The 21,584-nt window shown below is 33.8% G+C and overlaps 1 protein-coding gene across 1 annotated transcript; it reads right to left on the bottom strand.

Moving 5' to 3' along the window:
• Nucleotides 1-17,104: 17,104 nt before the first annotated feature.
• Nucleotides 17,105-20,456, bottom strand: LOC149557662 (uncharacterized). Its single transcript, XM_089830381.1, has 6 exons — nucleotides 19,985-20,456; nucleotides 19,547-19,707; nucleotides 18,610-19,336; nucleotides 18,162-18,432; nucleotides 17,471-17,894; nucleotides 17,105-17,287 (listed from the first exon to the last, which is right to left on the bottom strand). The coding sequence occupies exons 1-6, from the start codon at nucleotides 20,454-20,456 to the stop codon at nucleotides 17,105-17,107; spliced, it is 2,238 nt and encodes a 745-aa protein (XP_089686507.1).
• Nucleotides 20,457-21,584: the final 1,128 nt, after the last annotated feature.

A 21,584-nucleotide genomic window follows, 5' to 3' on the forward strand; every position in this document is an offset into this window, starting at 1 on the left:
TCTCTATCATCCAAGTTTGTCTTCCTTAGTAACAACCTTGTATTCCTCAACTTTCTTATTTTGCTTAGTTACTTCACATAGCCTTATTGATTGAATCTCATGCTCCCTGTTTAGTCCTCTGACTTCTTCCTTTAGGATTCTATTCTTATCTATAACATAGCATTATTGATTGAATCTCATGCTCCCTGTTTATTCCTCTGACTTCTTCCTTTAGGATTCTATTCTTATCTAGTAGTTTTATAGATGATGTATCATTTGTATTTACTATTTCAAATAGTCCTTCAGTTTCAACTTCTTCATAATGAAGTTTTTTTTATCTTGAATAGTCAATTCCTTTCTCCTTTTTAGGGATTTCTTCAATTCTTTTCCAACTATCTCAAGTTGTTGTAGTCTAAGCTAGATGTCAATCACCTGCTTGTCAATAGTTTTGTCCAATTTAAAAGCCTCCATATCCAAGATTTGAACTCCAAGTTGTTAAAATATTCCAAGAAAACCTAGCTCTGATACCAATTATTGGAAATCTAAATTGGAAACCAAGATATTGAGAGGGGAGGTGAATAAGGATCTGTAACACTTTAACCTTTTCAACAATACTATAATGCATTCACCACATTTATCATCTCATATCCAATTTATTATGCATGCATAAATTATAAAATAAAACTATAATAGAATATAGATCTAATCTATCAATTACATGTGTGAAAATTAATCACATGACACAATGATTTTGATTACCCGGAAACACTTCGAGGTAAGGTAAAACTAGGGGATGACACCCACAAATCTTCACTACTATAGTAATAAATTTAACTTATTAGGGTTACAATGTTTGACCATATCTAATGATCTACCCTATGAGGGGTCTATCCTGTTAAAATATTTTGAGACTATTAGATCTCACCCTACTAGGAGATTTTACACTTACAAAAAAGTAAGGACTAAGTTAGGAGATTTACAAAGATCTATTAAGATATATACCCTTACTCAATCTATTAAAAATTATTCAAACTCGATCCTTGGTTTTCTTTGATAAGTTGATGTTGGATCTCCTCTTTCCAATCCGATATGATCTCTTGATCTGATATGACTCTTCTATCCTTCACTTCTTAACTAGGTCACTTGCTTTTTTTTGGTATAAAAAAAATCTTTGCCTTTTCAATGTTCAGATGTTCACACTTGAATTGCATAAATGACATGTTCGCTCCTTCATATCACCATACAATCGCCATACCATATAAAATTATGTTAAGTTTGGCCCTATTTAAATATTTCATAAAGAGTTTTCTAGATTCTTCCTTGTTTCGGCTCTCCATTTGATTTGTTCATCACATAACATAGGGATCTACAATCTATATCATAAAATGCATTAAAATATATGTAACAAAATCTACAAATATTAAATATCTTGCGCATGTCAACCTAAAATGGTTTTTGTATCATTCCTGATTTGAATGTAAATTCTACATTGCTCAACGCTTACTATTTTTGACACTTGATACTCACTGTATATGCTATTGACACTCAGTCTCTACTATGCTTGGCATCTTCTGTGTAACTCAACTTGCATTTTCTCGACTTGCTCAATTAACATCAAACTTGGCTTACATTGAGAATACTCGATGACCATAGACTTACTCGGCTACTATAGAGCTCAATATATACAAGTTTATTAATAAGTCTTTACATGACTCGACATATATAGAGTAGTGTTGATAGAAAAGTCTACACCCTTTCTTGAGGTATGAAACTCAAGTGACCTTGTGTAACATGGAAACATCCTCCAACTGTAGGACTTATGCTCTGAGGTTGAATCTCTAAAGAAGGTCTACTTCCTCACTATTAGGATGCACCTACACTACCACTTGACAGGAAAAGGGAGAAGGAGAACATGAAATAAATTGTAGAAATGAAAGGGGGGTGATGTACCAAGATAGAAATGGTGGTTACAACTCTACTTGCATTTGCACAAAACATGAATAAAACACCTAAATACACATATCTTGACTCTTTTTTGCTCTTTCAAGATTTACATGAAGGTAAAACCAATGAAATGTTGCAAGGAAATAGTTCACAAGATAACATTCAATAACAAGCTACACATGATATGAAAACATGAAATAATCCATACAAGGTATAAAATGCATAATATATTAGGCTAGCAAGATGAGGTAGAAGCTAAGTTTTCTATTCATGGAAGGCTAAAGAGTACAAATAAAAAGCATAATGCTACTATAATGAACCCAAGAAGAACAAAGAAGAACCCCTTGAAAGATATTTACAACTTGCCTTTATAGATTAGACATAACTCATATTTTACATGAAGTTTGAACCCCACGAGACTAGAGTCAAGTTACAGAGAGCAACAATAAATGAATATCAAAGTAAAATTTGATCTTGAAATCAACTTGTTGTAGTGAAGTGACAAGGAGGGCAAAAAAAATGCACCCAATTGTAAGAAATCAAATCCCATGAGATTTGATCATTATAATCAATAATGAGGCATGGAGATGTAAAGGTGTTTTGCAAACAAGGCCAAAGAATATTGTTCAACATTAAAGAACAATCCTTGTAATGTGTCATGACTACAACAAATGAATTCGCACCGCTGCCAAAAAATGCAAGATGGGATAACATGCCATGTTAACCTGCCATGAAAATGCAAAGATGACCCACGTTGAATAAATCAAATTTGCCCCCAAAAAGATGAACTGTCAATGTAGATCTTCATTCTAAAATAAACGACCCAAATGCTACAAAAGTATCCTCAACAAATGAATAAAACCCAATCATAGATCAAGATCCTCTTCATAAAAAATGGACGACTGAGATGCATTCATAAATATTCAAAGATGTGTCTAGACCTAATGACCATTGCATCTTTTCAAGAGCAAAAGGAAGCTATGTGAAAATACAAGAACCATTGGATCAAAATCAACCTAGCACAAGAAGAATCCACCACATAACACAAATCTAACGGTTGACACAATTCCCAAATGCAAGGTAGAGGAGGCAACATGTAGTTTCATGGAAGCAAAAAGGTAAGCCTACTAAAATAACAAATTTTGCTATTTTGGAAAGAGCAACAAAGTCATTCTCCAAAATGACAAAAATGGTTAACACAAAATGTTAACCCTAATAGAAAATGTGTGTTAACCTGCAACTCAGCAAATGAGAAAATTGAGTTTACTTAGTCAAATAAAAAGCTAAATTAGCTCAGTTGATGAAGGAACTAAGCCAACTCAGTTAATGAAGAGATTGAGTTAACTCAAAATGTTAACTCCAACCAAATCACATGTTAACCCACAACAAAGAAACTATCCCATTGAAAAATATCTTTGATCGGTTATGATGATGGGCTGAATGGGGGACAAAAATGGTCAACAAGTAGCTCAGTCGTAGTGATGATGGTCTAACTTTGCCTAGTAAATGACTAAGTATTTGACACTAATAGACAGCAATAGTTAGAGAGACCAACATTCCCAGATTTGATTTGTTAATAGATACTTTTTGATTTGAGACAAAAAAAAATTCTAAAATGGGTAGGTTGCATCCATAGTTTTTCATTTTCTTTGTTTGTGTTCTTGAAGGTTTTTGGAAAATTATCATTTATTAGGAAATATCACAATACTATAAGAAGAGTTTAGCACTCAAGTATATAAGTTACTTTTTCTATATTATGCCAAATGAGAAATAATGGTAGATATTCACTTGTTTGTTTTGCTAATGTTTTCACCTTTTGAGTTTTTCCCATATACGTAATTTTTTTTAAATAAAAAGTCCTTTCTTTGACTTATTGATAAATACATTTGATTTGGGAATTCTTTTTTTCTAACTGGCAACTAGGTTGCATCCACATAATGTCATTTCCTTTGTTTGTGTACTTTAATTATGTTGGAAGATTATTAAAATTTATTACAAATGACTATTTAATGTAAGAAAATTTAAATGACTCAAATATATATTACTTTTTCTACATTAGGTTAATGATGAAGAAATGATAGTTGTTTGCTTTGTTTATTTTGCTAACTTTTTTAGTGTCTACATTTTTCATACATACATGGTTCTCTTAAGAGGCTCACCACTCCTTTAAAAATGAATATCTCTAGACACACACACACACACACACACACACACACACACTATTAATCTAACATTTATTTTGATAACTTTTTTTCCTACATGCATGATTTATTTTATATTAATATAATCAAACATTTGATTTATTTTATATTAATATAATCATACATTTGATTTGTTGACAAATATTTTGATTGGAGAATACTTTTTCTAAGGATAGATTGCATCCACAACTTATTATTTCCTTTGTTTGTACGTTTGAAGGTTTTTGGAAGATTATTATTTCTCACAAATGTTTTTGTTACTGTAAGAAAATTTTAATGGTTGAAGTATATGTATTTTTTCCACAGTGGGCTAATGCTAAAGCAATAGTAGATGTTCACTTGCTTGTTTTGCTAACTTGTTTGGTGTATAAGTTTTTCCTATATACATGGTTGTCTTAAAGGTTTGTCACTCTTTTTAAATGGACTTCTCTAGACATATTCTACCCAATTAATATATATATATATATATATATATATAGATATACTAATAATTTTACATTGAAAAAATTTCTACATTCGATTTGTGTACATAATATGTTTTGATTTGTTTTTCCTAACTAATAGCTAGTTTGAATCTACATTTTGTCATTTCCTTTGTTTTTGTTCTTGACGTTTTTTTGAAAGATTATTATTTGTTATGAAATATTTCCTTAATATAAGAAGATTTCAATGACTTAATTATGTTTTTCTTTTTCTCTATTAAGCTAATGGTGAAACAATGATAGGTATGTACTCATTTGTTTTGCTAAATTTTTTAGTTTGTCTATGATCAAATGACATGAAATGTCACTATTGGGGACTAACATACATTTGGTTTACCAGATTCAATGACCCAATATTATTCATGTTATTTTTTGTTATATCTTTATGCATTTTCTTTCAATATTTGTGCTTATATGATATCTTGTTATTGATGGATAAGGTATTTACATTATATTATTGGGTTTGAGTGAGTTATCCTCAAACATGCATATTTGATGCTCCCTAATGTGGAGCTTATTGTATGTTGGCCATAAATTGGTGTTGGCCTTGATTTTTATTCAAATTTCCATGTTTTGTGTGTATGTTTTATGCATCCATCTAATGCCCTGCACATTTTTTCTTGTTCTTGTGTATTTTCTCTATGCTTCTACAAATTCATTACTTGTTTCTATGTATTAATGATAGAATTATGTTATCATGGGTATTTGTAAATTCTAAAGATTTGTGGATACCTTTAATTTATTGGATGCTTTTGATATATTTAGAATCAAATTTAATCTTGGGCATAAACACCTTTTTAATTAGTGTTTAAGACAAATCTTTGCTTAGTTTATTTTGAGGATTAACCTAGTCTCCTCCATTGTTAACCATTATCTATCATCCAATTAGGTCTTGTTTATCTTGTCAAACATTGTCCAAGCTCTTGTGAGACAATGTGTGTAGTGCATTCCATTCTCACAACATGTGTTGGGTTGTCATGGAAACCTTGGGAGAGTGTGGAGACTTCCTCTTATGTACACTTGTGTGATGATCATCATGTTTATTGTTATGTTCCACTTTCTTTGTTACCCTTTGATATGCACATGATATGATATTGATTTAAAAGACATTTGCGTGCATGTTCTCCCCTATGTTCTCACTGTTGGGGACTAACATACATGTGGTTTACCAGATTCAATGACACAATATTGTGCATATTATTTTTTGTTATATCCTTATGCATTTTATTTCAATATTTGTGCTTATATGATATTGTGTTATTGATGGATAAGGTATTTACATTATATTATTGGGTTCAAGTGAATTATCCTCAATCATGCGGATTTGACACTTCCTAATGTTTATTTTATTGTATGTTGGCCATAAATTGATGTTGGCCTTGACTTTTATTCAAATTTCCTTGTTATGTGTGTGTGTTTTTATGCATCCATCTGATGCCCTACACATTTTTTCTTGTTCTTGTGTATTTTCTCTTCGTTTCTACAAATTCATTAGTTGTTCCTATGCATTTACGATAGAATTATGTTGCCATGGGCATGTGAAAATTTTAAAGATTTGTGGATACCTTTAATTCATTAGATGCTTTTGATATATTCAAAATCAAATTTTAGTCTTGGGCATAAACACTTTTTTAACTAGTGTTTAAGATGAGTCTTTACTTAGTTTATTTTGAGGATTGACCTAGTCTCCTCCATTGTTAAACATTATATATCATCCAATTTGGTCTTGTTCATCTTGTCAAACATTGTCCAAGCTCTTGTGAGAAAATGCGTATAGTGCATTCCATTCTCACAACATGTGTTGGGTTGTCATGGAAACGTTGGGAGAGTGTGGAGACTTCCTCTTATGTACACTTGTGTAATGATCATCATGTTTATGCTTATGATCCAATTTCTTTGTCACCCTTTGATATGCACATGATATGATATTGATTTAAAAAATGTATTTGCATGCATGTTTTCCCCTATGTTCTTAGGGTTCTTTTAGGGTACAATTATCCCTTGATTCTTGCCAAGCAAAAATAAGGACAATACCTATTTCCATGTGAGGCTCAAGAAATTTATTTGTGCACACATACATTAATCTCTATGTTGTAGGTGAAATGAAATAAAAAAATGTAGAAAATTGCAAAGAAGAACAACCATAGATAAGACATAATTTACATGGGAAAACCTAGTAAAATTATACTAGTAAAAAACTAAAAGAAAAAATCTTTCAACTTTATTCCTCAAGAATTTTCATAGTTACAACAATGCTCAAAATATATGAACAATCATGACTTCGAGTTGTATATAACAACTGAGTTGTAGAGTCCAAATTTCAAAACAATTACTACATTTAGTAAGTGTGACTCATACAAAGTTATATGTAAAACACTTGTCAAAATTATTATTTTTGATAACTCATCAAAACAACTTACTATTTATAGTAAGTCAACTCATACAAACTTTCTGATTATAGTATGTCAACTTACTATCTATGATGTCTCAACCCTATTTGATGACTCAACCACAACTAATGTTTATCTATGACGACTTCATATTTTAACAACAGGCTAGCATTATAAATTGAAGGAAGCATTGTATGAAATTTTAGTACAATAAAAAATAAATATTTTATTGTTCTAAAATAATTTATTTATCTTGAATATAATGAGGGCTCAATAACTAAAGTAGACCAGGAGTTGTTTGGTGGTTTGGTTGTGTTCTTTCAGGATAGAACTAGATGGAGGGAATTTGAATTGGTAATAGAATGTAGGAAGAAAATGTATCTCTCTTTTGTATCTTTCAAATGATAGGAAAAATTAAAGGAGTTCTACCCAACTCCATCCTCTTAGTGCCTCTCAATTTGGGTTATAAATTTTTACTATTTTAATCAATGGCTTCAGCCTCTTAAAAAAAAATGAATACTTGATAACTAAGATGAAACATCATAATCAATCCACTTGCAATTTTTTTTACTCAAAGGTATCCCACATATCAACTTAGTGCCCAACCAACCTTGGCTTCATCTTAGATGTTTCCAAGTTAGAATTTAGCAAGGGATGAACCAAATTGAGAGTAGTCCTTTAAGGATGCATATAATAGCCCACAAACCACATGCATTAGGCAAGCTCAAGCCTTAGAGTTGAAGTTGAGACCAAACGATGAACCCATAACCCAAGTCAGTTCCACTACCTATGCAAATTATAATTAATTCATTTTTAAAATATATTTAATTAAAAAATCACAGCTTAATTTTTTAAAAATAAATATTTATTTTTACATTAACAAAATTCCCATTCTTGATTTGTTAAAAATACATTTGATTTGAGAATTTTTTTTTCTTCTAATTAATGAGTAGGTTGGATCCATAGTTTGGCATTTTCTTTGTTTGTGTTCTTGAAGCGTTTTGGAAGATTATCAATTATTGGGAAAGCTTTCAACATTGTAGAAGATTTTAATAGTACTTTTTTTGTATTAGACTAATGGTAAAATGTTGGTAGATGTTCACTTGTTTGTTTTGCTAACTTTTTCACTTTGTGAGTTTTCCTTGTATACATAATTTATTTCACAAAAAAAGGTCCTTCATTTGACTTTTTAATAAATACATTTGAAACTTGAATGTTTTTTTCCTAACTAAAAGCTAGGTTGCATCCATATATTGTCATTTCCTTTGTTTCTATATTTAAAGCTTGTTGGAAGATTATTAATTGTTACAAAACTTTCTTTAGTGTAAGAAAATTTAAATCGCTTAAACCAATATTTCTTTTTCTACATTGGGCTGAAGACGAAACATTGCTAGTTGTTTGTTTTGTTTATTTTGCTAAGTTTTTTAGTGTTAAGTTTTTCTTTCATACATAGTTGTCTTAAGAGGTTTAACACTCTTTTTAAAATGGATATCTCTAGACATTTATACTTAGTTTTAAAAAATAATATAGATATAGCAATTATCTTACATTTGCAAAATCCTACATTTATAGATTACAAAATATTTCCTAAGAAATAAAGAGTTTGCATCTACATTTCACCATTTCTTTACATTATTTTTTTGCATAATGGAAATGGTGAAACAATGATAGATGTGTGCTTGTTTGTGTTAGAATTTGATAAGATTAATAACCCAGAAAACTAGTGCAAAGAGTAAATATCTAAACTATGAATGCAAATGATACAAAATCAAAATAGCATCATAGAGTTAGTCTCCAAGAGAGTAATGCAAATGCTGGAAGCAAAATAGCATTAAGAGGATGCAAAAACAAGAGATGCAAATACAAGCCAGGTAGCATGCTTATATAGGCTAGGAAGAGGGAGGAGGTGGCAACACCAACCAATGAGGAGCAACCATCTATCGAACTAAAGATAGCAAAGTATCTTCCCAAGATAGCTAATGGATGCTCACATGTAGGAAGGTGACACCTCACAACCATTCACCTAATAAGACATGCTTTATTAACCTAAGTGAGATTATTAAAAGTGTAGGAAAAACCTAGCAAAATAGGAAAAATAAAAAACTACACTAACACCCCCCATAAGTGAAGCTTAGGTGGATGTAGAAATGGGTCCTGACAAGTCAAGCCTGATGAGGTACCCATGTACATAAAATTCCCCCAAAAGAGAGAGAAAAGAGACTCCCCAAAGAAAATTAGGACTCCAAGTGAGAGGAAGTGGCCCCCCCAAAAGATGAAGCATCCCGCACCTCCAACAAAGCTTGCAAATTTTGTCTGGTAGATCCACTTACATCGAACAAGTTTTCTTCCCTTACGAAAAGGGACAAGATCCCAAGTGTGGTTCCTCATCAAGGAACTATACTCTTCCTGCATAGCTGTATCCCACTCAAAAATACCATAAGCCTCATGAAAGGACTGTGGATTTGAGGCAATAGCAATGAAGATATGTAGAGCATCCTGGAATTGTGAACGAATCTGCTTGGTGTCTGATGGATCCCCAACCCAATCACCTGCAAACTGCAAGGTCTGTCTAGCCCAAAGTGGACTAGAAGATGGAGAATCTAGAGGAGAATCATCAACCTGTAAATGATGACTAGGAGAGGAAGGAGGTGAGTCCTCTAAATCACTCTCTGCATCAGAAGTGGAGGTAGAAGACTGCTCAAGTGAATCTAACCCATCAGAAGATCTATCGTGTATTCCAAGTGACTCCAATGTCAAAGTAGAAGGCAACCCTGTGACCATGCTCTGTTGGTTAAGCTGATGCAAGTAGTGAAAGTTAAGATGGCCAAATCGCTCATGCCATAATCTACTCACATCATTAAAGTGAGTGAGCAAAATAGTCAAAGGAGGATCAGGAACAAAGTGAGAAAACATATAGAGTCATGACTAATGATCTGCTCTCCCAACTACAACTGTAGAATCATTGTGCAACTCACATATCTCCATTGAATCAGGAGTGAACTCAACCCGCTTGCCTAAACCTGTGTGAGTGATCTGGTGTACCGATAGGAGATTAGTTGAAAATGAGGGTACATAAGGAACATCAAGGAATGTGCCATCCCCAACATCAACATACCCTCTCCCACACACCTCAACAAGAGTGTTATCACCCATCAAAATAGAAGGCATAGCACACGACTCCAAGGATGCAAGTTCTTCCTTAGATGAAGCCATGTGGTGTGAAGCACCCGAATCAAGAACCCAAGTGGATGGTGAGGAAGCAACTGCAAAAAGGGCCTTGCCCTTTCCTTTCCCCTTGTTGTTTTCTTTTTCCTTGTTAGACCCTTCATTAGAACTTTGTTTGATAGACTCAGGAACACTGATATTATTCTTCTCAAGAATGTATGTCAAGTGATCAAGTTGTTTTTGCAAACATTTATGTTCATCATGACCAGGTCTTTCACAATAGGCACATTTGACCTTTTCTTTCTTAGGCTTATCACCCTTGGAAGATGGTGTATCAATAGTTGCTTTTGAAGAAACCAATATCTGATCCTTCTTCTCCTCGCTATTCTTTTGTTTCTTATCCTTACTATTGTTGTTACTACTTTGTCCTTGTTGTTCTTTTGTGCCTTGGTTGGCAGCCAAGACATGTGACTTAGAGGACTTAAGAGTGCCCATCTGGATTAGCTTGTCCTGTTCTCGAGTGAGATTGACAGCAAAATCATCTAAAGATGGCATGGTGAATTGAGTACCAAGTGCACCCTTAGTAGCATAGAAGGTAGAGACAAACATAGAATATTCTGAACTTAGCTTAGAGAGAATACTAAGAATCAGTTGTTCATCTTTCTTTTCAATTCCACATTGTTTTAACTGCAGCCTTAGTGATTTTAATTTGGTGAAGAAATCTTGGATTGTGGTGAAATTGCCTGGACTCAAACTAATTAATTCATTTTCCAACATATGACCCCTCATTGAATCTTGTGTGCCAAATAGTGTTTCTAGCTTTTTCCATACTTCATTTGGTGTATCCAAAGACTCAATGTGAAATAGAAAGTCAGGAGAAACAGACAAACACAATGTTCCAAATGCCTCATCACATTTGTTAAACCACTTAAGCTTATCTTCATCTTTAGCAGGTTCAATTTCAAGTCCCATAGTTATCCTATTTAATCCAGCTTTCCTTAAGTGAATTGTCATGCGTGATTTCCACTCAAAGTAATTGTATGGAGTTAGGAAGGACATATTTGTTTGATCCATGATGAAGAAATGCAGAGAAGAAATGCTAAAAAGAAGAGAACCTAGCCACGACAATGCCCCCCCCCCTTTTTACTCAATCAAAGAACCCCCCCAAAGAAATATGATTTGGCACTTTATTTTAGTGCATTTACAACTACCACTAGAAAGAGATACTTAGTGGTCTTGATTTCAATGCATTACAAACTCTCATGAAGAGCATATGCTAAAAGTGAAACTTGGGCACAATAATCAAGGAAACAAATAGCACCACTGCGATCTACTCGAAAAATATGCACTTTCAAAAAAAGAATCGCCTCGATACGAGGTCGTATGAGAAAGTTATGATCCTACGAAGTTTCCAAAATGAGAACTATGCACAGTCACGGCTAAGAATCTGCAATTTCTAAAGAATTCATGTATGAAAATTTTAAAAAAACTCCAATTGTGGATAGAGCACAAAAAAATAGCCAATTTCATAACAAGAATCATCAAAATCGGAGTCCGTATGAGCAAGAACGAGACATTTGAAAATTGCATTCAAATCTACGACTGCCAACGGAGAGGGGTATGGCTGTAGCTTTGCATGCTCGATTTTGAAAAATATACAGCTTGCATGTAAAATCTAAAAGATACCCAAATGGTTTTTTGGGGCTACGAACAAAAAGCATTTTTCTTGCTGATGTACAAAAGATGTTGCTGTAGTGTAAATCAGACGCCTTTAACAGTAAAAAATGGTTCCAAAAATTAAAAAATGACCCCAGCAACCAAAATATGACATGCAAATGCTGGATCAGCTTCTTAAGTCCATCAATGGCATGCTGGAACCTGAAAAACTGATTGAAAACTCCAAATATGCAAGTTGGTTGTCAGATTTGAGATTGAAACCCTAGAGAAAAACTATTTTTGTCAAAACTTTTCTGATTCTCAGGATCATCCAAAGATGCAAGAGAAGAGCATACTTCGTTTTTCAAAAAACTACAATAAAGTTTATTTGCCCCCCCCGAATCTCTCAAATAAGGAAACTAAAATCTACTCTTGCACATAGAAAAGCTCTGGTACCATGTTAGAATCTGATAAGATTAATAACCCAGAAAACTAGTGCAAAGAGTAAATATCTAAACTATGAATGCAAATGATACAAAATCAAAATAGCATCATAGAGTTAGTCTCCAAGAGAGTAATGCAAATGCTGGAAGCAAAATAGCATTAAGAGGATGCAAAAACAAGAGATGCAAATACAAGCCAGGTAGCATGCTTATATAGGCTAGGAAGAGGGAGGAGGTGGCAACACCAACCAATGAGGAGCAACCATCTATCGAACTAAAGATAGCAAAGTATCTTCCCAAGATAGCTAATGGATGCTCACATGTAGGAAGGTGACACCTCACAACCATTCACCTAATAAGACATGCTTTATTAACGTAAGCGAGATTATTAAAAGTGTAGGAAAAACCTAGCAAAATAGGAAAAATAAAAAACTACACTAACAGTTTGTTTTGCTAACTTTTTTTTGAGTGTGGAGTTTTTTAACATGCATGACTTATTTTACATTTGAACAATCCTACATTTGATTTGTTGGTGAATATATTTGGTTGAAGGATACATTTTGTAACTAAGGCTAGATTGCATCTGCAATTTATCATTTCTTTGGTTTGTGCTCTTCATGATTTTTGGAAGATTATTATTTCCTACAATTGTTTTAGTTACTACCAAAAAAAATTAATGGTTCAAATATATATGACTTTTTATACATTAGGGTAATGATGAAAGAATGGTAGATGTTCACTTGCTTGTTTTGCTCTAGTGTTTAGTTTTTCCTATGTACATGGTTCTCTTAAAGATTACCACTCGTTTTAAAATGAACATCTCTATACATATTTTACCCAAATTTTAAAAAAACACACATATACTAGTAATTTTATATTGAAAATTTCTACATTTGATTTGATTACATAATATGATTTGAATTTTTTTCCAACCAACAACTAGTTTGCATTTGTACATTCTATCATTACCTTTGTTTATGTTCTTGAAGTTTTTTAGAAGATTATTAGTAGTACTTGCCGGTAGGATAAGTACTATTGTGATACATTTTGAATTTTATACTTTTAACCAATGATTAATTTTTTTGGTTTCTACATGTTTGAATTAATCATTCTTTAAATTTCTTTATTAAACTATTATATTGCATATTATAGATGCAATATTTTTAACTTTACATTTAAAAAAAAATACTTTTCTACAATTTGATTGGTTGAACTCATATACCTCTTATATTGGCCCGGTGAATTTTAAAACTAATACTTTTTAAGACTGATTTTTTATTAAGCTAATGTAACGCCCCACTCGAAAACCAAAAAAAAGACCCAAAATGTTACAAAGTTTACTGAACTATTTTTTTAAAAGTTTAAACAACTTCAAAGTAACAATAATGCAAAATCAATATTTACATATACATCAAATACACATAAGCAATTACAAATACAATTTCAATTTCTCAAGGCTTCCTTCACATTGAGTCACATTTAAGAAAGTTTTATTAATAAGTTTAAGTCTCAATTACAATGTCCATAATCATAAAATGAATAAATACATACATAGTCATATAAGAAAATGCATAAGTACAACTAATAATATGAAAGCACATCTAATGAATAACATCCACTACACATGTCACATGGTATATGAAAATTGATACAAGTACATCAATATACAATACAATATCTCATAGGATCTCAAAATACATGATACATAGATACATCAAATGGATAGAAGTCTTTAAGATAAAAGGAAGAATGATAATGGTACCATTGTATCAAGGGGCATCCAACATTTTTCAATCTGAGGGGGACCCAAATGGTAAGAATACACTACCTCCCGATTGCGTGGTCACCTAATCAAGCTCCCACTCCCACCATGCAAGAGAAATAATGTACAATCCACACACAAATAATCAAATCATAAAATAATCCTAAGCAAGAAGTCTTGATAGCCAAAACTACCTCAAGGGTAACACAAACTACTCAAGAAGAAGAGATAATCAAAATCGAAAGGTCACTCACTACAATACTAACATCTCATACTAAGTCAATATACAAATACCAAGACCAAAAATATACAACCACCTCAAAATCAATATTAAGTGTCACAAGCACAATGACCAATAAATAACAACTATCATTAATAAAAGTAAACTACCAATCACTAACTCCAACAATTAAAACACCAATGAATAACTAATTATTCATTAATAAAAGTCAATTGCAAATGACATCCAATCAATGGGTAAAAACTCACAATAAACACACCATCAAAAGTAATATCCGATAAGTACACCACCACAGGCAAATATTAAAAAAAATTATGAAGGAGACTCGGGCTACATACTATGAAATGTTATCACATGAACCAACTCTAAGGTTACCCTAGCAGTCTCTCAAGACCCCAACCCCTTAGTGTCTCTATGTAGAACCAAAATACCCTCTCGTGATGACGAGAAAACTAGTCATACCTCTCAAGGTATCATCTCCATTTCATCCTTATTCTATACAAGTACTCAAGGCATGGATGAGAAAAAATCTCTAACTTTTATTTTTAATGTATCTCAAGGAAAAAGGATAGGCGAGATATTTTAATTACTTTGTTATCACTTGTTACACAACTTACAATAAGTTACCTTGGCAACCACTTTGAGCCCCGACCCCCATTGCAAGCCACTCCCATAGACATGCACCTAGACTACCTTTCCAAAAATCACAAACCACAATAGTGTCCCATACCACAAGAGTAATATTGATTGAATTTGGTTCCTTAATGAGGAACCCAAAAAATAACATTGGTTCTCGAAACCCAAGTTATCATAAATGCTCAATAGCAGAAAGCTCATAAAACATAAATCTCAATTCAAATCATAAAGTTCATCATGACATCTAGTCAAATAATCATAAAAGAAATCTCAAAAACGCCTCTAGTACACATCCTAACTTGGCCAACTGAACAACCCACAAAGAAAAACTATTAAAAAAATAAACATCACAAGAATATAAAATAGAATATTAGAAAACAAATAGTTTTCAGCGACATGATTTAATTCCACCAATTTCTCTTGTTTAGTTTGGGCCATGAGAATGTGTTTAGAAATAAAGTAAGAATGTACATGTTAATATAAATTGTTATGCTAATATACTTATTTAAAAATAATAAGTATTTAAATATCCAATCTTTTTATATATAAATTATCATGCAATATTATTATGTTTTAATTTAAATAATTTTAAACCATAAATGATTTAATTAATAACATAAATGTATATTGTTATACATAATAATACTAATTTCATTTCTAAAATATTAATTTGACTTCTATTTTAATTAAACTTAAATAATCACTAATACTAACATTCACTTTATAACTAAATGGATAATATTTATTTTATTTAGAAATTAATAAATTATTATTATTATTAAATAAATAAATTTGGAAATTAAATTATATTTTTATAAAATAAAAATAAATATGCAATTAGTATTTTCATATGTCTTTGATCTCTCAAATCATGCAAGCATATTATACTTAGCTATCTATTTTTAACATATTTGTTTTCACATGTATGTAAAGTTACTATACTTAGCTTTCTATTTTTAGCATATTTGTTTTCACATGCATGTAACATTATTATACTTAGCTTTCTATTTTTAGCTCATTTATTTTCACATGCATATATAGATTTAGTTACAACGTGCTTTCCTCTCAATTAATTTGTTTGCTTCGAAATAAATATTATAGTTAAATTATTTTAGATGTAAGAAGAATATTCATCTATGATAATCACATAGTTCTAATGACAAATTTAAAGGCGAAACCCTAACTATTCAATTTATTAATTTATTCCGATTTTCAATAATCAATTTTTTGTTATATTAGAAAGAGGTTTATAAGAATATAGTCACAATATTTTTCTACAATTTTTCTATAATTTTCCTCAGTCAAGTTTTCTTGATTAATAAATTTTCCTTTTTCAAATCTACAACATAATTCTTTATTCAACAATCAATATACTAAATTAATAAGCAATATGCAAAAACCCATGAAGACATGAAGTAGACAAATCTTTCAATAAAATTCTACAATATTTTTTCAAACCCTACCTCAAAAACATAGCTAAAATCTGAGACAATCTATGAATGCATGCAAATCCAAACCCTCTAAAACTTTCAACAATTCTTTTGATCAAATTCTGAATTTTCACTCCCAAAACCTCAAAACCACATCTAAAATCTGAGACAATCTATGAATGCTTGCCAATCCCAAACCCTTTCAAACTCTCAAAATTCTTCTAATCCAATTTCAAATTTTGCTCCCCAAAACCTGTATAATTGCAAAATGAGCTCTAGATCTCTAATAAAGAGTTCTTCCCTGAATTGGGGCTCTGAATGTGCAATCATGAGAGGGAACTACTTGATCAATTACTGTTTATTACTTGATTACCTTTTACCTTTTCATGCACAACTCTTTTAGATATTTAATTACAAAAATCTTAGTTTAAATAATTAGCTTTCTCTCCTTAATTAATTTTTGAAGTGTTTTTAATAATATATTTATTAATTTAATTAATAACATTATTTAGAGTTTATTATTAAAATAAAAATCTTAAATAATTATCATTAAATTAAATAAATATAACTATGCCACAATTAGAACTATAACTTTATCTTTAAATTTCATTCTTTTATATTTTATTTTCCTCTAGTTTATTAATTAGTGCTTGCACTAATTAATACATAGTTTATTATTTAAATTTTTGTTTGGAAAAAGGGGTAAAAATTTATTCAGTAAAAGCCAAATTACAAAGGCCTCAGGCCCAATCTACCAAACCACATCCAAAAGCCATTAAGTTCTATCCTTCTCCACTAAATGCTCGAAAATCCCCACATAATCAGCAGGAAGATCATCCCTATCGAAAATATTCCAACCTACATTAGCAACTCCATTCCATTCCCTGGGAATATGACAAAAGGAGATCTCATCCACAAAGCTGCTCAAGTGAAGAAACTCTCTAACAAGAGAGGCAATCTGCCAGTTACAATCATCTATTCTTTGATTACTAATCATGTCCACAACAATCTGAGAGTCTGATTCGCATACAATTCTCCTCCATCCAAGAGAGCAAGCTCGCTCCATAGCCACCTTAATGGCCAAGGCTTCCATCACGTTATTGGAATGAACTCCTTTGTGAACAGAGAAAATCAAACAAACCTTACCATCCGTATCTCTCCCAAGTCCTCCTATACTAGCTTGTCCAGGATTACCACGGAAGGAGCCATCAGTGTTAATCTTTAGGACAAAATCTGGTGGAGGTCTCCATCTTCCCATCCTACACACTTTAATTTTTTGTGGCTGAGATTTCTTACTGCTTCTACTTCCCAAACCTTTATCCACCAATCCCAAATTCCTAACTATCCTGGAGTCATCAGGATCCACTGGCTCCGTCATACCACATTTAACATAGATAGTCTCCTGAAGCCTACTTAAGATCAACTGCCATAGTTTAGTGACCCCCAGGCTGGAGTTACAGAAAATCTGACGATTACGCTCCAGCCAAAGATTCCAAAGAATAAAAGAAGGTCCAACAGCCCAAGCCACCTGGAGAAATGAAGTTCTCGCAGGGGGCCTCCCAAGGCTATCCCAAAACTCAATAAGGGATTCAGCATGAATGCATCCATGACACCATGCCTCCCACCACTTATGCTAGATTTCTCTAGAGAGAGGGCATAAGAAGAATAAATGAGAAACATCCTCTCCATGCAACCTACAGAGGGGACAAAAAGAAGGACCTTGAAACCCTCTTCTCTGGAGGTTATCCCAAGTAAGACACTTTTTGTGAGCAACTAGCCATAGAAAAAAATTACATTTAGGCCACGAGAATCTATTCCAAACTTTTCGCCACCAGAGAGTTTCCTGAAATTCATTACATTGACTATCCAATCGAGCATATCCTTGGGCCACACTGAAAGTACCTTTAGGGCTGGGATCCCAAGCCAGGATGTCTTTGTCCTTAGAAGAGCTGCATAGCCTACCAGAGAGAAGATTGGCCAGTTCAGCCCGAATCTCTGAGGAGCCCCCTAAGGGCCAATCCTGAGGATCCTTCCAATTAGCCATAACCATCGAGCCACACCTCCTCAAAGTTTTGAAGTGAACTACTTTGGTCCATCCTACAGCTGAAAAAATATGATATAGAGGCTGAAGGTGTGGATAGCTGGAGAGAATGGGAGGATAGCCATCCTAGGAGTCCTGCTAGAATAACACACACGATCCCTCATTACATATCCAGAAGAGACCATCCTTGATGAGAGGAGAACCTCTTTTAAGAGTGTCCCAAATAAAGGATCCCTTACCATCCATCTCCATTCTAGGAATATCCTGACATTCCACTCCTGGGAAATACTTATGAGCCAGAATCTTAGCCCAATCTCGTTCTTGATTCTTGCACCACCTCCAATATAACTTTGTTGCCAAAGCATTGACACTAAGTGCCATACATTTAAGGCCTAATCCTCCAGCAAACTTAGGTAGGCAGATAGTGTCCCATTTGACCAAGCACCATTTAGAAGAGAGGAGATTGCCTGTCCAAAGGAATTGTTGCGACAGAGCATCAAAGTCTTTCATAAATCCAATGGGAGGAGTTTGCACCAGACACCTATAAATAGGAAGAGCCTGAATCACAGTCTTGAGAAGGATGACCCTACCAATAGAAGAGAGCCATCTATGGGTCCAGTGACTCACCTTGCTCCGAAATTTGTCAAACAGACCTTGCCAATATTCCTTCAGCTGAGCCCCAAGGGTTAGAGGTACTCCAAGATAAATCAAGGGAAGGGATCCAACCTGAAACTTGAGAATTCTAGCAATCCTGACCTGAATCGCCTGAGGAGTATTAAAGAAATAAATAGATGATTTACCTTCATTAATTTGTTGTCTAGAGGCTTTCAAATAAGTATCCAAAATCGTTCTGAAGTTCCTTGCTTCATTAATGGTAGCCAAACCCATCAATCCAGTATCATCCACAAACTGGAGGTGTGTGTAAGCTGGAATATCATTGTGCCACTTCCACCCCTGGACAAGTCCCTGCTCTGCTTGAGATTTTATAAATCTACCCAAAGCCTCTGCCATAATGATAAATAGATATGGAGAGATAGGATCCCCCTGCCGAAGCCCCCGAGAAGTAGAGAATAGATCAGTAGGTTCTCCGTTAATAAGAACTGAAAAGGATGTGGAAGTAAAGTAGCTAAGAACCCAATCCACCCATTCCCTATCAAATCCAAAAGTAAGAAGCACCTGTCTCAGGAACTCCCAACTAACTCGGTCGTAAGCTTTAGCTAGATCCAGCTTAATAAGCATAGCCTTTTCCTTGGACGTGGCCATAGAATGAATAGCCTTTGAAGCAATAACCACTCCATCTAGAATCTGTCTACCACCAACATAACCTCCCTGTTCCTCTAATATCAAAGAGGCAAGGAAAGGCTTAAGCCTTTTCAACAATTAATTTAGCGATAATTTTGTAAGTGACATTACATAAAGCAATAGGTCTGAATTGATCCAGCCTGTTAGCTCCATCAATCTTGGGGATGAGAGTCAGGAAAGTAGCATTCAAAGACTTGAGCATTTGTTTGTTTTGATATGATTCCCGAACAACTTCTAGAAGATCAAATTTAATAATTTCCCAAAACTCCTAGAAAAATTCAATGGGAAATCCATCTGGGCCCGGGGCTTTACCTTTCTTCATAGCGAATACCACCTTCTCTAGCTCTTCAAGCATAACAGGTTTTAATAGATCTATGTTCATACTACCAGACACAAGATGAGGAATACAATCTAAAATAGCCCTTGTCTCTACCAAGGAAATAGGTTCCTCCTTAGAGAAGAGTTGAGAGAAGTAATTAGTGGCCTCTAAAGAAATTGCCTCCTTGGAAAAGAGATGATCTCCAGAAGAAGAAACAAGAGAAGAAATGGAGTTTTCGAACCTACGAGCTTTAACAGTGTTGTGGAAGAAAGCAGTGTTCCTATCTCCCTCCTGCAACCAATCCACCCGAGATTTTTTCTTCCAAAATATTTCCTCTCGAAGCTCCCATTCTTCAACCTCTCTTAAAGCTGAGGATTCCTCAGACATTAAATCTAGAGTCATTCCTTGGTCCCTCATCTGGCAAGTGATACCATCCAGCCTAGCCTGCCAGCCTAGCCTGGGCATATTTTAAATGCTCTTGAAGATTTCCAAAGCACTGTTTGTTCTACTGTTTCAGCCTAAATTTCACATTTTGAAGGCTCTTCTCAAAGGTGAACATGGCAATACCATGAGGAGGCCTGCCCTCATACCACCAAGCTATCATAAGATTCTGAAGGGAAGGATCTCTCAACCACATCAGTTGAAACTTGAAAGAGGGATTCTTAACAGTCTTGAAAGGAGTGACAGAGAGCCTAATAGGCCAGTGGTCAGAGCCTCTCCAGTCAAGAATATCTGAGTTGGTAGACCATCTAATATTCATCGAAAAACAAGATATCAGGAACCTATCAAGCCTTTCCGAGATAGCTTCCATCCCACTCCTTCTGTTATTCCAGGTGAATATACTAGAACTAGGTTTAACATCAATAAGATTCAAAGAGCTAATATTATCTCTAAGCATACTAGAAGAAGGACCCAAATGAGAAGATCCACCTCTCTTTTCCTCAAGATGAGTAACAGTGTTAAAATCTCTGGCAACAATCCAAGGAAGGAAAGGATCTAAAGATTAGACAAATATAATATGTGACCACATAAGAGATTTGCTTACCAAATCACTAGGAGCATAAATATTGGAGAACAAGCACCTTTCACCTGTCTCAAAGTGAGAAGCCATAAAAGAGATGGAAAACCTGCTTGCAGTCCACCACAGGGGAGTTACCTTCATGGGATTCCACAAACAAGCAAGACCACCTAAGTTTCCTTGAGCACCACCTGCCTACTAGCTACCATAGGGCCATAGCTTTGGCCCACAACTGTTCAATTCATCAACTGAAAGTTTAGTTTCCTGAATGAAAATAATAGCTGGAGAGTGAGAATCTATCAATCTATGAACAACCTTTTGTCTAGGGATGTTGTTCAACCCCCTAACATTCAAGAGATAACAATCATTTAGAAGATTGCGAGAAGTGGGAGTCAATGGGCCTCACAAACCCTGCCTCAACTAAAGTCTCACCCATCATCTTAACTTTCTCCTGATCCGTCTTCCTTCCACTCTTAGCAAACGTCTCTGAAATCTCTTTTTTAAAGGATTTTTGCTGTAAGCCCAATGTGGATGCAACCTTATAGCCTTTTGTGTTGTTGGTCACTCCTTTCTTG

Source organism: Cupressus sempervirens, chromosome 5, assembly GCF_028749045.1.
Source record: "Cupressus sempervirens isolate cs-2001-9-10 chromosome 5, ASM2874904v1, whole genome shotgun sequence".
In the NCBI taxonomy this organism is placed as follows: domain Eukaryota; kingdom Viridiplantae; phylum Streptophyta; class Pinopsida; order Cupressales; family Cupressaceae; genus Cupressus; species Cupressus sempervirens.